The sequence below is a fragment of the Salvia hispanica genome, chromosome 2 (genome assembly GCF_029641045.1).
Source record: "Salvia hispanica isolate PSC_SH4W2 chromosome 2, Shi_PSC_v1, whole genome shotgun sequence".
NCBI lineage: Eukaryota > Viridiplantae > Streptophyta > Magnoliopsida > Lamiales > Lamiaceae > Salvia > Salvia hispanica.
The window spans coordinates 38,189,527-38,202,915 of NC_142693.1; the positions used below are offsets into that span (position 1 = coordinate 38,189,527).

The 13,389-nt window shown below is 40.6% G+C and overlaps 2 protein-coding genes and 1 pseudogene across 3 annotated transcripts; 1 reads left to right on the top strand and 2 right to left on the bottom strand.

Moving 5' to 3' along the window:
- Positions 1-1,538: 1,538 nt before the first annotated feature.
- Positions 1,539-2,482, top strand: LOC125202009 (fasciclin-like arabinogalactan protein 12 pseudogene; annotated as a pseudogene).
- A 970-nt stretch (positions 2,483-3,452) lies between these two features.
- LOC125194597 (dnaJ protein P58IPK homolog) lies at positions 3,453-6,488 on the bottom strand. The gene is made up of 9 exons (XM_048092853.1): positions 6,401-6,488; positions 5,959-6,160; positions 5,509-5,710; positions 5,248-5,408; positions 5,069-5,162; positions 4,758-4,970; positions 4,539-4,619; positions 3,932-4,150; positions 3,453-3,617 (listed from the first exon to the last, which is right to left on the bottom strand). The coding sequence occupies exons 1-9, from the start codon at positions 6,486-6,488 to the stop codon at positions 3,453-3,455; spliced, it is 1,425 nt and encodes a 474-aa protein (XP_047948810.1).
- A 798-nt stretch (positions 6,489-7,286) lies between these two features.
- LOC125202715 (syntaxin-71-like) lies at positions 7,287-11,052 on the bottom strand. Of its 2 annotated transcripts, XM_048101161.2 has the most exons (9): positions 10,768-11,051; positions 10,564-10,689; positions 9,078-9,243; positions 8,874-8,959; positions 8,698-8,766; positions 8,535-8,579; positions 7,972-8,034; positions 7,650-7,726; positions 7,287-7,500 (listed from the first exon to the last, which is right to left on the bottom strand). In XM_048101161.2, the coding sequence occupies exons 1-9, from the start codon at positions 10,918-10,920 to the stop codon at positions 7,485-7,487; spliced, it is 801 nt and encodes a 266-aa protein (XP_047957118.1). In that variant the 5' UTR covers positions 10,921-11,051; the 3' UTR covers positions 7,287-7,484. The 2 variants fall into 2 exon arrangements, with proteins under 2 accessions (XP_047957118.1, XP_088919673.1); XM_089063547.1 differs by lacking the exon at positions 7,287-7,500 and having other exon boundaries at positions 7,646-7,726; positions 10,768-11,052.
- Between the last annotated feature and the right edge of the window lie 2,337 nt (positions 11,053-13,389).

Sequence of the window (13,389 nt, forward strand, 5' to 3'; positions counted from 1 at the left end):
TTCATCTCTTCCACAATAAGAGTTTTGAGTCCCACTTCTTTTTTACTATTAAGTAGGTCTCACATTCCACTACCTCACTTTACTCACATTTTATTATTATAAAACTGATACTCTTTCCGTCCCTAAAAATTTGTCACCTATTTCTTTTTCGTCTTTCGTCTGTTCCTAAAAATTTGTCACCTTTCACTTTAGTGGACCCATTTTCCACTAACTCATTTCCACTCACATTTTATTATAAAACTAATATATAAAAGTAGGACCTACGTGCCACTAACTTTTTCAACTCACTTTCTATTATATTTCTTAAAACCCGTACCAGGTCAAATGGTGACAAATTATAGGGAACGGAGGGAGTATAAAACTACAAATATTTCGTTACATATAGCCTGTAGGATTTGAATTCAAATCTCTACACTAAATAGAATATTTGCAATTACAAATACAAAGATTTCATTGATAACAGTACTTTTTTTCTCTTTCATACTTTACTTTATTTTATCCTCTCTATGTTATTAACTTTTTATTTTATTCTCTCTATTTTATTTTCTTATTTTTTTATCTATTTATTTAACACATTCAATAGCTCTTTCTTAAACTCCATGTAGAAAGTTTCGCTATTTGACTATTTTGAAATACATGTATCAGTATTCAAGAGTAGTTCCAAATCTAATTAACAAGCCATAGTGCAATATACACGAAGGCAATAGGTCACCAACATAGAGTTAGTAATTTATTATCAAGGTCAAGCAGAGTTATCGTTGATAATCCATTGCAATAATTAACAGTCATACTATTTATCTAATCCATCAATAATGCAATTAAATTACAATGATCACATTACGCAATTGCCGTGATGATAATTAGCTAATCTATCAATGATAGTAACCAAATTGCAATTAATCAAGACAACTCAAGAAAAGTTATACCTATTGGAAAGTGGTGGATGATAGTATCCAATTATTTCAATGACAAGGCAATCATAATTGACAAGACTGGGAAATGAAGCGGATATTCGAGATTAAGACTCAAATTCAAATAGAGAGTTTTTTTTTTTTTATCACAGCTAATTTTTCCATCTACTACCCATGAAATTTCAATTTGTGGCTTCTCCAGATACTCCCAATGTTAATCACATATCACATGCTTCATCTCCAATTCCAAATATACATCAAGTATCTAAAGAGGATTGTTTACACTGTATAGTAGATTAAGTTGACAATAATAAAATTGGAAGTTGAAGCAATATATGATCAAACAAGCTAAATATTTTATAATTGTTTTTATGAAGAAAAAAATAGTAGCTGCATAGTCAGTCCCAAATATCAATCAAAATGAGATATGGAGAAACTCACCAGCCTTGGTTGTTCTATCTTCTATGCAAAGCAATCTTTTAGCTGCCTATAGATTGTCAACACTCATCTACTTCCATCCTTGAGCTGCTGTTCCTGTCACCTAACTCACCACACTACCATTTCAAGTCACTGCATCTCTTCTCCCCACTCACTTCATTACTACTATAAATTACAGCTTCAATGAGTGTTTCATCATCCATCTTCGCCTTCCTCCAATACCTCATTAAGTCGAAGCAACAAGATGACTCAGCTACTCATACCGTTCCCAGTTCCCTTCGTCTTCCTCTTGTGCTGCACCCTTGCTGCTGCACAGTCCCCCGCAGCAGCCCCTGCACTATCCGTGCCAGCTACCGTGCCAGCTACTGTGGCAGCTAGCCCTGCGCCGACTGGGCCACCTAGTGTGATTTCCATCCTCAAGAAGGATGGAAGGTTTGGTCTTTTTATCAAACTTCTGCAGACCACCAAAGTTGCAGATAACATTGAGTCTCAGCTTCTTGATTCAAGTAATGGCCTCACCGTTTTCGCCCCGACAGACAGTGCCTTCTCCAACCTTAAAACTGGCACTCTCAACTCCTTCACTGATGAGCAGAAGACGGAACTGGTGCAGTTTCATGTCCTGACTAGCCATATATCCCCATTGCAGTTCCAGACAGCCAGCAATCCTCTGCGCACACAAGCCGGGGGGAGCACAGAACTGCTGGCAATGAACGTGACTGCATTCGGAAGTGTTGTGAATATTACAACTGGAGAGACAAACACAAGTGTGTCCAACACACTATTTGATGACAACCAGCTAGCTGTGTATCAGGTGGATAAAGTGTTGCTTCCGATGAGATTTTACGTACCTCTGCCACCACCGCCTCCACCACCACCTTCGCCAAAGAAACTCTCTCCCAAGGCTTCGCCGGCATATGTTGCACCAGTGGATTCTTCAGCTGAAAAATGCCTATCCAAAATTGCGATATATGCGACGGCCTGTTTCATGTTAGTACTGGCAGCATTTCCATGATGAGTGCAAGAACAGATGCTGTTGGGATATCTATTATTAGAATGTGTTTCTTGTATTCTGGATTGCTGTGATTTCCAAGAGTTGTTGTATGTTACATTTAAGAGTGATTTGATTTGCAACACATTGTGTCTCTGTATATTTTGCATATGTGACAGTATAACATACGAATTTCAAGAACAATAGATTTGCATGATGCTGAAGGTAAAGGTTACAAACATAAATCAAAAAAAAATTCACAGAAAACTCACCAGCCTTAGTTGTCATATCTTGTGTGCAAAGCAAAGTTTGAGTTGCCTGAAGATATGTCAAACTCATCTTCCCACCTTAAACAGCCAATTCTACCACCTAACTCACCACACCACTATCTATCTCAGAGGTGTGCTCCCTTGAACCATTTTACCATGCTCCTGATTCCATGAAACTGCTGCAGAGCACAAGAGAAGCAAACAACAAGAAAGTAGATCCGGTACAATTCCATGTGCCTCAGTCACAGTTTGAGAGAAAACACAATCGTTTTAACACACTAACTAATAATTCTATGTCCTCCCTTACAATATGTTTCATGTATTCTGCAACGTTCTGATTTAGAATAAGAATCACAAACATCCCAGTTCCAATTTGATTTCCCATATGTGCTTAAACTGCAAGTTGTGGGCATCAGAAACAAGTCACCCTAACTAAAATTCATTCAGCAGATAAAATACTTCTCTCATAATAATCAAATTAGCTTTACAGTACTTTTCACCCTGAATGTGGAAATAAGTTCCTGGAAAACACAACAGCGGTAACAAGAACGTATAAAATGCAAGAAAATATTCGGTCGAACAACTTCTGAAGTAGGGAATTTGGAGGAAGAACACACAGATGTCTGAGCTTCAGCAGTTTCCATCATCAAGATTTTATTTGTAGACCAAGTAACAACTCAAGAAGTTCTTGACATTTTTCTTTGATCAATTGTTATAAATACAGTTTGACATTGTCATTTGATTGTATATATTTTCTAAGTTACTAAATTTATGCACTGATAACCATTTAGAGAAGGCTTCCAGGCTACAAGAATTGGTGAACTACACACCTATTCAGGGTTAGAATCAAAAACCTCCAAATCCACCAGGAAAACCTCCTTGGGAACGGAAGGTAAATCGTTGCCCCCCTCCTCCAAAGGGATTAAAGCCTCCACCACCCATATTCATCCCCATGCCATCAATATCTTCACCAGTATCATATCTCGTGCGCTTATCCTCATCTCCCAAAACCTGCATGTTATAAACTTAGCAAATAGTTGGAACATTAAATTGAGAAAGCATTGGTGCATCAATGTTATCCCCATAGGCTCAAAAATGAATTGAACACAAAAATCTCAAACAGAAAGCAATGTAACATGGGGAAGATAATCCATGATATTAGGATATTTGGCCTTTGTCGGGTTGTGGATCATTTTGATCAGTATCACTCCAAAAATAATCAGTCATGGGCACAAGTCAATGGTGAACCACCATGTCTGCATAGAACGACAAATGAGTTAAATGGTTAGTAATGGAGTGTTACAAATAATCTAATAAGAGCCAACCTCATAGGCAGTTGCTATTTCCCGAAATTTGTCTTCTGCTTCTTCCTTATTGTCCACATTCTTATCAGGGTGCCATTGCAAGGCAAGCTTCTTGTAAGCTTTCTTAATCTCTGACATTGATGCAGTTCTAGAAACTCCTAAAATCTTGTACCAGTCCTTCCGTTGGCTCAACTTCAAGGATTTTACAGCCCTTACTAAAGCTCTACGAATATTCATATCCTGTGCAAAGCTAGTGATCAAATTAGTCTAACAAGTTCTTGAAAAAGCATTTCTAAAGGAAAAGAACTTCAAAGAAGTACAGATGAAATACTCTAACACCATTACTAAAGAAGTACCAGTAAGAACTTTAGAAATGGACCCATTGCTTAGAGAAGCATACACCACTCGTGCAAAAAGAAAATAGCTTTAGAGATGTACAGATTGAGAAATCACAAGCATCCATATACAAGCACATCTAGTTATGCATTTTCTAACAAATTAAATTAATACTTGGAAGTGTTAATCAAACAAAACTTCTAAAAACGTAACATGGCCTAAGCCCTTGGAGTCGATCAGCACCAAGAGAGATTAAATTTGATAGTTCTAGCTAAGAAAGTCAGTAACTAACCCGAGGTGACTTCTCTACTGCTGATCTTAGGTCAGCCACAGCTCCTTCCCAATCTTCTATCAAAAGCTTTGCCTCTCCTCTCTAGGAAGAATGGTCAAAAGTCCAAACAGAAAAGGAGAAATTAGATCAAGTGCAATAGTTCCACTTCAGGCAGCAACTGCTCAATAGCATTCTAACAAGACTTCAAATTTAAAACAGAAAAGAACGAAAGATACGTACCTGGACTAGTGCTTGAACTAAATCTCCATCAAGTTCAAGTGCTTCTGTGCAACTTGTCACAGCATCATCTCCCCTACCAAGTTTCACCTGAACCTTGCACAATCCAAGGTGAAGATGCACATTATGATAAGAATGGTTTGGGTCCAAAGCAAGAGCTGCTTTATATTCCTCTGTGGCCAATTGTAGCTTACCATTGCTTGCATAATCCTCTGCCTGCATGAGATATACCATTATCCAGTTTTTAGATGAAATGAAAATAACACCATCTTAATGTGGCACAATCAAAATGAATAATTAAATTAACCACTTACACTTTTAGTTTTTTTAAGGAGGCTTTTCAATTTAAAATATGATCTCTTCAGTTCTGCATGCTCAGGGTCTAGACGAAGTCCCTTTTGGTAATGTCTAAGAAAGAAATACATGAGATGGGAAAAACATAGATAAGACTTCCAAGTCCTTACGTAATAGCAATGTCGTGATCAGAACACACCTAATAGCAATGTCATGATCAGCTAAGTAATAGTAGGCATTGCCACGTAAGTGCAAAGCCTCTAAATTGTCCTCATCTTCTTTGAGAATGTATCCTGAATTGGATATGGCACTTGAATAATCTTTAACAGCTATCAACGATCTCACTTTAAGGAGTTTGGCCTGCAAGATAAGATGAACCCAGTGGCCATCACTAATGAAGAGAACCTTTGCTCAGGGAATAAAATTATTATTCAGCTACGTAGACTAACGAATTACTGACCTTGGAGCATTCTGGAGAGAAAACCAGAACAACTTTTTCAAGATATTCCAGTGCTTTCGTATAGTCTCCAGATTCAAAAACTTGTTTCGCTGAATCTAAGGCACTCTGAGCTTGATATAACTGAGAAAGCTCCTTCTCTGCTGCTGAATTGCCAGGTTGCACATCCAGAAATATTCTGTAGCTTTCCTCAGATTCTCCATATCTACACAAGTCAAAAATCATCTCAATGGTATGAACTCTCAATATTGGGAGAGAGAACTAAATAAACCCACCCAATACCTAACAAATACAGTGATAGTGTACTTGAATATTTTCAAACCTCTCTTAGTGACAAATATTTGTTAAGTGAACATGAAATACTCCTATGGCTGTCCCTTTATTGACAATAGTAGAGATTTTGTTTGTTAACACACACAGAGGACAGATCCTTAAAGTTGAAGCAAAATAAACCTGCAGAGTTGACGTAGAATGGATGCCCGATGCCAATATGCTTCTGAGAGTGCTGGATCTGCCTCTATAGCAGCATTAAGATGAGCAAGGGCTTCACTGTATTTCTTCACTTTTACACTCTCTGAAACTCTCTCAAACAGAGCAGCAGCATCACCAGTTTTTCCATCTATAATTTGAATAAATATGGGAAGCATAGGAGCTACTTTAGTTCCATACAATGTCATTGAGGTGTTTATTATTTTCTGAACTTCACAATTATACTACTACTATACTGTAGTTGTTAACTACGCACCATATAAATCAGTTGTTAAAGTGACAAACGAAGCAGAGACAAAAACGAAATGCATCTCAGAGTCAGAGAGATCTACACAATTTGCTCTATTCCATGACTATTACATTGCAAAGAATTAAACGAGGAAATTGAATGATCAGTAGAAGTTACCAACGATGAGCTGACAAGAAAGCACGAAATTCAGAATAATCACTGTGTATATGAATCCTCTATCAAAACCGCATGGATTTGCCGCCATCTCAGTGCTCAAACAAATTGATGAATCATAGAGAGAAATTCTCGAGTTTGATTATGGATTTTATTTAGCACATTAATAAAACGGTAAATTAACATTGGCTGCATGGGCATTCCACATTATAGCCAATCGGAAACTGCCACGTCTGGTGTCATTTGGTATGTCAGCGATTCTAGCTGTTATGGTTTGAATTCTGTTACGTTGTAGATTAAATTAATTAACACTTCTATTACGTTATCCATTAAATTGATCAAACCGAACACACCATATACTCCCACACAACTTAAATTACACGTTTCCTTCAATTAATAGATTATCCGATTATGAGTTTAAAATCAATAAATCTTATCAAAACTATTTCAAAATTTTTGTTGATCAATCTGGTTGATTTTCTAGTTTTATTTTACCTGGTATATCGATTTTATAGACCATGCAATATAAATCATAATGTTGTTAAGCATTAAGATTTTTTATGATATCGGGATTATGTTAAAAGTTTTATTTTTTTATCATTTCATGATTTGTGCATTCCAAATTATACTATGATAGATTGATCATTAATTTCAAATACGTTTCGATAGAGAGGAAAAGTTTTTCGTATTGTTCCTCTTTACTATTCTCGCTTCTTTTTTATGATAGCTTTAATTGAATATTCCTTTGCCAGCCTGAATCTAGCCTTTCATGATGCTTTTTTATAATATTTGTGGCTATAGTTCCCCTATTTCTCTTCGAGTAATATTTTATCAAAGTGTATGTAAAAGCTTTTTCACACATGTACGAATCTGAATGATTCAAAATAGATGGAGAAATACAAATCTGAATGATTGACTTAGATCAAGAATTAATTATACAAATAGGTATATAGAACACCAGTAACCATTTCTCTCTTCCGCAAAACATGAAACAAATAAAGAAAAACACACTGTGACACACGTGTGCCTATCAGTAACACAGCATCAGCACTTTCATTGAAGCAAAGCACACATAGCAGCAGAACCTTCATTTCTTCAAGACACTGCAAGCAAGCACATCTTTTTGTAAGCATTATTATCTCTTTAAGCAAGAAATGTTATCATCTTAAATCTGGCCACCGGTTCCATCAGTTATGGGATGCTAATCTTAAAGAGAGTGGAGGAGTTCCAACGAATCACTATAAAAACTTACTTGTACAGATAGGCTGCTATTCCAAGGATTATACACAGCAAAATGATGTCGATGCAGAAGTTTCGACTAGACCTTAGCTGCAACAAGAACAAAAGCACATCAAGAAGAGTAGAAATTGCAAAGTCAATCCCATGCTACACAGTCAGACAACAGGATGCTTCTTAGATGTTGGGATATCCCAGACATTGGACAATCCATACGTACGATGATGGGGAACACACTCGCGTTGGTTTAAACAGCTCGTGATTGTTTGATGACCAATATCTTCTATGGTTTACTCAAAAAGAACATGCACATATTAAAGAACTTGAAAGTAAATCACCTGATTAACAGTGTGCTTCAATCTGACATTGGTATTTTTCAGATCAGATGTTGCCTTGTCCACCTGTAAGCAATCAATTGCAAAGTTATGAGTTCTCTCACCCAAAGTCAAATTGAGCCGTACTGGCAATTAGTCAAAAACACAACCTACAATTCTCTCTGACAAAGTCAAATAGAAATTAGTGCTCAACTGACAAATGAAAGTACTATCTGAGCTTCAAGTACACTCTCGAATCACCATACAAAGGTGTAATTGCGCTGAGAGCTTTGTGGTAGGAATTCCCAGCAAACCATATACATGTTTTCATCTAGTAAAATTTATATACTTTTTCATGGGCCATGGAGTAACCTTGATTCTTGATTGAATATTTTATTTTAGTAAGCAATAGAGAGGAGTGATGTCTACAAAGCATTTGAACACACAGTGTAATGTTGGATATGTTTACACGTCTACAAATATGGAGGGAAGAGGAGATGCTGATAGGCAACGGAAAACATGTGCCATGGAGAATAAAATTACTCAAATCTTGCACACCAGTCATATGTTTGTATTGAATTTCTAACCTTTGTGTCAATCTCATCCATCAGAGGAACCTGCCTATCCAATTCCTGCAACAAATTGTATGGAATTTGAGATTATTGTAGAGTAGGCAATTGGCAAACAACCAAAACAAAAGTATCAGATATCAACAAGTAAAGAGAACACCCATAGAATTAGAAAGGTAACCTCATTCATATCTTGGGCCATGTTTTTCAGTGTACCCAAACCTTCTGCTATGACATCCAAACCTTGGTCCTGCATTATGATTTAGATGATACTATTGTTGAAATAATAATACAACAAATTGTTGAAAGCCTCCTCTAAAATAACACTAGACTGCGCATTTTCAGAAAAGCACATGCCTGATTCATTTTCCGCATCTCATACTCTTGCCTGAATTGACTTGATTCTTCTGTATTCTGAAAGTATTCATTGTCGAACTTTCCATCTAAAATTCAGCATCAACAGATAGTCAACAAAGCCCAAATAAGCTCCATCAGAACCAGAAGAGATTGCACACAGAAACATGAAGTTGAATACAATGGATATCGATCTGGAAAAGAAACCTGAATCAAATTTTATTTCTGTACGAGGAGCTGAAGCTGATGTTCCCCAACCCCCAGATGATTTGGGTGGTGCTGCAGACCCATCCGGTATGGCTTGGATCCTATCAGGCAAGACATGGACCAGATCGTTACGGGCAGTGAGTTCTTCTGTTGAAAGTCCTTTAACCTGAAATGAACACCAACATAATTAATTATTTCACAAACTTTAAAATGTGACATGAATGATGAAATTATTTATCATCTAGAACAAAACACGGGCTGAAGTGTAAATGTGTCATAAACTACAACATTTTAAAGAGACCAAGTAGCTACAACATGACTGTAAAATGGTATCTCCAGCCCAGGGAGTGTGTGAGACCAGGTTGCATCAGTTTTGCAAAATGAAACAAGAACAAAAATAAATACTCATAAGGTTTCAATTCAAATTTCCCAAAAAAACAGACGATTTAAATCAGTAGTTTGACTTAACACCAGCTTACTTACATTAAAACCCCCCATATATGATAGCTCGCAATGAACTAAAACAGAACCCTGGGGTGACACCTCTAATTCAAAAAATTTAGATCAGGCCAAAACACCACACACCAATGTTCAGTACCCACCTTCTCTTGGAAGTTGATACTCAAAGAAAACTCATGATGGAGTGTTTCCAGATACAATAGAATGGCACAAGTAAGCTATTGACTCGATGGCAACATCCATTTGGCATTTTAAATTGGACATCAGCCAGTTCATCAGTTCTAGACTTCTGGTATTCCAACAATCATGGTCTTGAAATCGTGAACTTAGGGCACGGTGCCGCAACGCACAAGTAGTGATTAACATGTAAAGTGAATAAACAACCAAATTGCTACCGTCCCTATCTGCTATTCACTACCCCCTCCATCCCCCAATGTAGTTAAAATCATGAATTTAGGGCACAGTGCCACAAGGTACTCCAGCCATCAGTCCATCACCGTCTTGAAATCATAAACTTAGGGCTCGATGCCACACGGCACAAGGATGATAAGATGATTAGCATGTAAAGTGAATAAATAACCTAATTGCTACTGGCCCCATCTGCTATTAACTACTACACATGTTTGTTTCTCAGCTCAAGTTGCCAAATCCCAATGTAGAATCAGCTTCCTATGAACAAATTGTTCACATACCGCCGATTCAAGCAACTATAACAAAATGGGTTTCGACTTAAAAACCTTTATCAACAATGCAGGCTATACTTTTATCTCAGCGACTGATAATTACACTAAGAATTTAACAAGGAAATCCTTAATTTCAATAAAGGTTAAATTTGACAGCGTGAAGGAATGAGATACTATGAGAGGTTCTAGAAAAATTCAATCCAATGATCCACCAAATCGCACAATGAATCATGAGCTTTCACTTCAAAACAAACGAAATAAGAAACTGATGACATAAAATGACAAATTAAGTGAACCCTAAAGAGAATATCCAGACAGAAATTAGGATGAGCAGAACCTTGAACCTTCTTAACAGCTAATCGCTGCAATTTTGGGACTTCTTCAAGCAACCTGGCCTTGGTCCTTCGAAGCTCGGCGTTGATCGCTACAGCCGATGCCCTACTCTTCTCATTGGCAGCTGTCTCCGCTTTCTGCCATGATAAATTAAAATCAAAATCTCGAAAATTCAGTCAACGTGAGTAAAATTGAGTAGTCGAAATTAGTCAAACCTGGAGGGCTTCCTCGATGTCAGACTCTACAGCGGCGTAGAGGCGGGCGAAGGCGTCCTCGCCGGAGATGGCGGAATCCTTCTGCGAGACATCGTATTTGTCGTACTTCTTGCAGATCGCATCGACACGAGTTAGTAAATCAATGACGCTCATCTTTTGACCTCTGTTACACTCCGAATTCCCCTTCTGTTGTTCAAATCTTAAAGCAGAGACAATGAGATGATAGAGATACAGGGAGAGAAGGGGACAAAATAACAGAGGTTTTCCTTATTTTAATTAATACTTCTACGAACAGCTGTAAGCAGACCCAATTTTTATTTATATTTGCAATGATTAATTTTAGCTCCCTTATTTCACCACAGCCCATTTTCTTTTCTTTTAGAGCATCCGCGATGGTTAATAGGTCAGCCATAGGCCAGCCATTCTCTCCTCTGCCACGTCAGCAACACTAAAAAAATCACCTGTCACGTCAGATTTAGGCCAGCCATAGGCCAACCGCAATAAAAACAATTCAAAATATACTACATTTACGGAATTAAAATTGCGATATACGGAATTAAATTTACGACACATATACGGGAAAAATAATCCATTCCATTAAAAAAAAAGTACAAAGATTTAAAAAAAAAGTACATGATTTTTTTTATAAAAAAAAAGGGCTTCAACACCCGAGCCCCGCCACTCTCTACTCCTCATCGCCGTCGCCGTCGCCCTCCTCGTGGCCGTCGCCGCCGCCGCTGCCGCCACCCGTGGTATCTGAGCCCACGTCGGAACCCCCCAGCCTCCTCGTCGCGATCTCTAAATCAGCACGCATGCTCTCGAGCATCTCGAAAAGAATCCTCTTCTCCGTGGGGTCAGTGGCGTTCTTCCACTCTCGGAAGACCTGTAACATCTGAGCCCGCGTTTGGTTACGCGAATGGAGAGTGTACGCGAGTGGGGCGGCTGGGAGGGCGGAGGACTGGACCTCGCGGGGCGATAGGGGGGATCCGCCCCTCGCAGCCCGCTGCGCCCGCTTCTGTCCAACCGGCCGGGGGCGACCAGTAAATGAAGGAGGGGATGGAAACTCCTCAGCATCCGGGGGGAGGTCGTGGGATCCGCCGCTGCTGCCGCTGTAGTCGCCGCTATAGTTAAGTCGCTGCTTCTTCGGCCACCCAGCGTCGCACCCCGCCCGGAACTTCTCCGAGTCCTTCAGCAACAAGAAGCACTCCCAGAAGGTGAACTCCTTATACTTCCCCTCCAAGGGGAACTGACTCGCGGCTATCCTCCGGGCGTCATCCTCAGTCTGCCCACTTTTGAGCTGACGGAGGGCGTTGGCGTACAAATTCGCAAAACGGCCCACTGCGGCCCTGGTGCGTTCCCACCCCTTCCGGACCTCCTCGTTGCTGAAGTCCTTCCCGTGCGGGCAGTGCCTCTTATAGGCAGCACTGATCTTCGCCCACATGTTGACGACCCGCTGGTTGTTCGCAACCAGTGGATCGTCGCACACCTCCAACCACCCCTTGGCCACCCCGGCGTACTCATCCTCCGTCCACTTCCTCCGGCCAGGGGCAGCGGGCTGCGATGACTCGCCGACCGCCTTGCCCTTCCCCTTCCCCCTCGTCTTCTTCTTCGGCGCGGCCCGCGTCGCTGGAACGGGAGTATCATCTTCCCCGAGATCGATCCCCATATCGTGCAATGACAGAAGGTCATCGCCAGAGAACTGCGTCTCCACTGGGGTCGACGTGTGAGACGAAGCCGTCAAAAAATCAAGCGAGGGCCGATATACCGCGTCCCCTCCCGGTGACCCCTGCACCCCCCTCCCCCCCCGGCATCCCAGGATACATGTCGTGCAGCATCCCCCCCTGCCACATCATCCCCATCATCTGCTGCAACATCATCTGCTGCTGCATCTGGGGCATACCCCCCCACCCGGGCGCTGACTGCCCGCCGCTCCCCTGCCCGCCGCCCGGCATCCCCCACGGCATACCCCCCTGGTTCCCCCCCATCGCCCCCCCCCGGCGCACCAGCCATCATCCCCATCATCTGATTCCAAGGGATGTTAAATCCTGGGCCCATCTGCCCCCATCCAGATCCCACGGGTATTGTGGGAGTCTGAGAGCCGCTCGTCGCCGGACTGGACTCGTTGTTGTGATCCATCACTCGATGATGCTCTTGAACAGAAAGTTAGAGAGAGAGAAAACTCGTTAAAACAAGTGGTGCAAATGAAAATGAAACGAAAATCGCGTTTATATATGATTTAAAAAAAAAAAAAAAAAAACGAAAATCGGCGCTGGCCGATCGGGCCTCTGCAATGGCGGCTAGCCGATCGGCCAGCGGATCGGCTAGCGACGAGCGATCGGCCAGCCCACGCCGATGCGCTCGCCGATTTCGCGCTGGCCGATTGCAATGGTTCGGCTAGCCGATCGGCTAGCGCGACGAATCGGCTAGCCGGTCGCTAGCCGACCATCGCGGATGCTCTTACCTTATCAATTTTATTAATCGGATTTCACTTTTTTAACTAATTTCTCAATTCTGTAAGTATTCATGCTTGAAAATCCAAGAGCAATAAAAGCATCCGTATCATCGTCTCGATGCTCGGTCTCATCTCGGCGAGATGAGCCAGCATCGGGATGGCGATGCAGC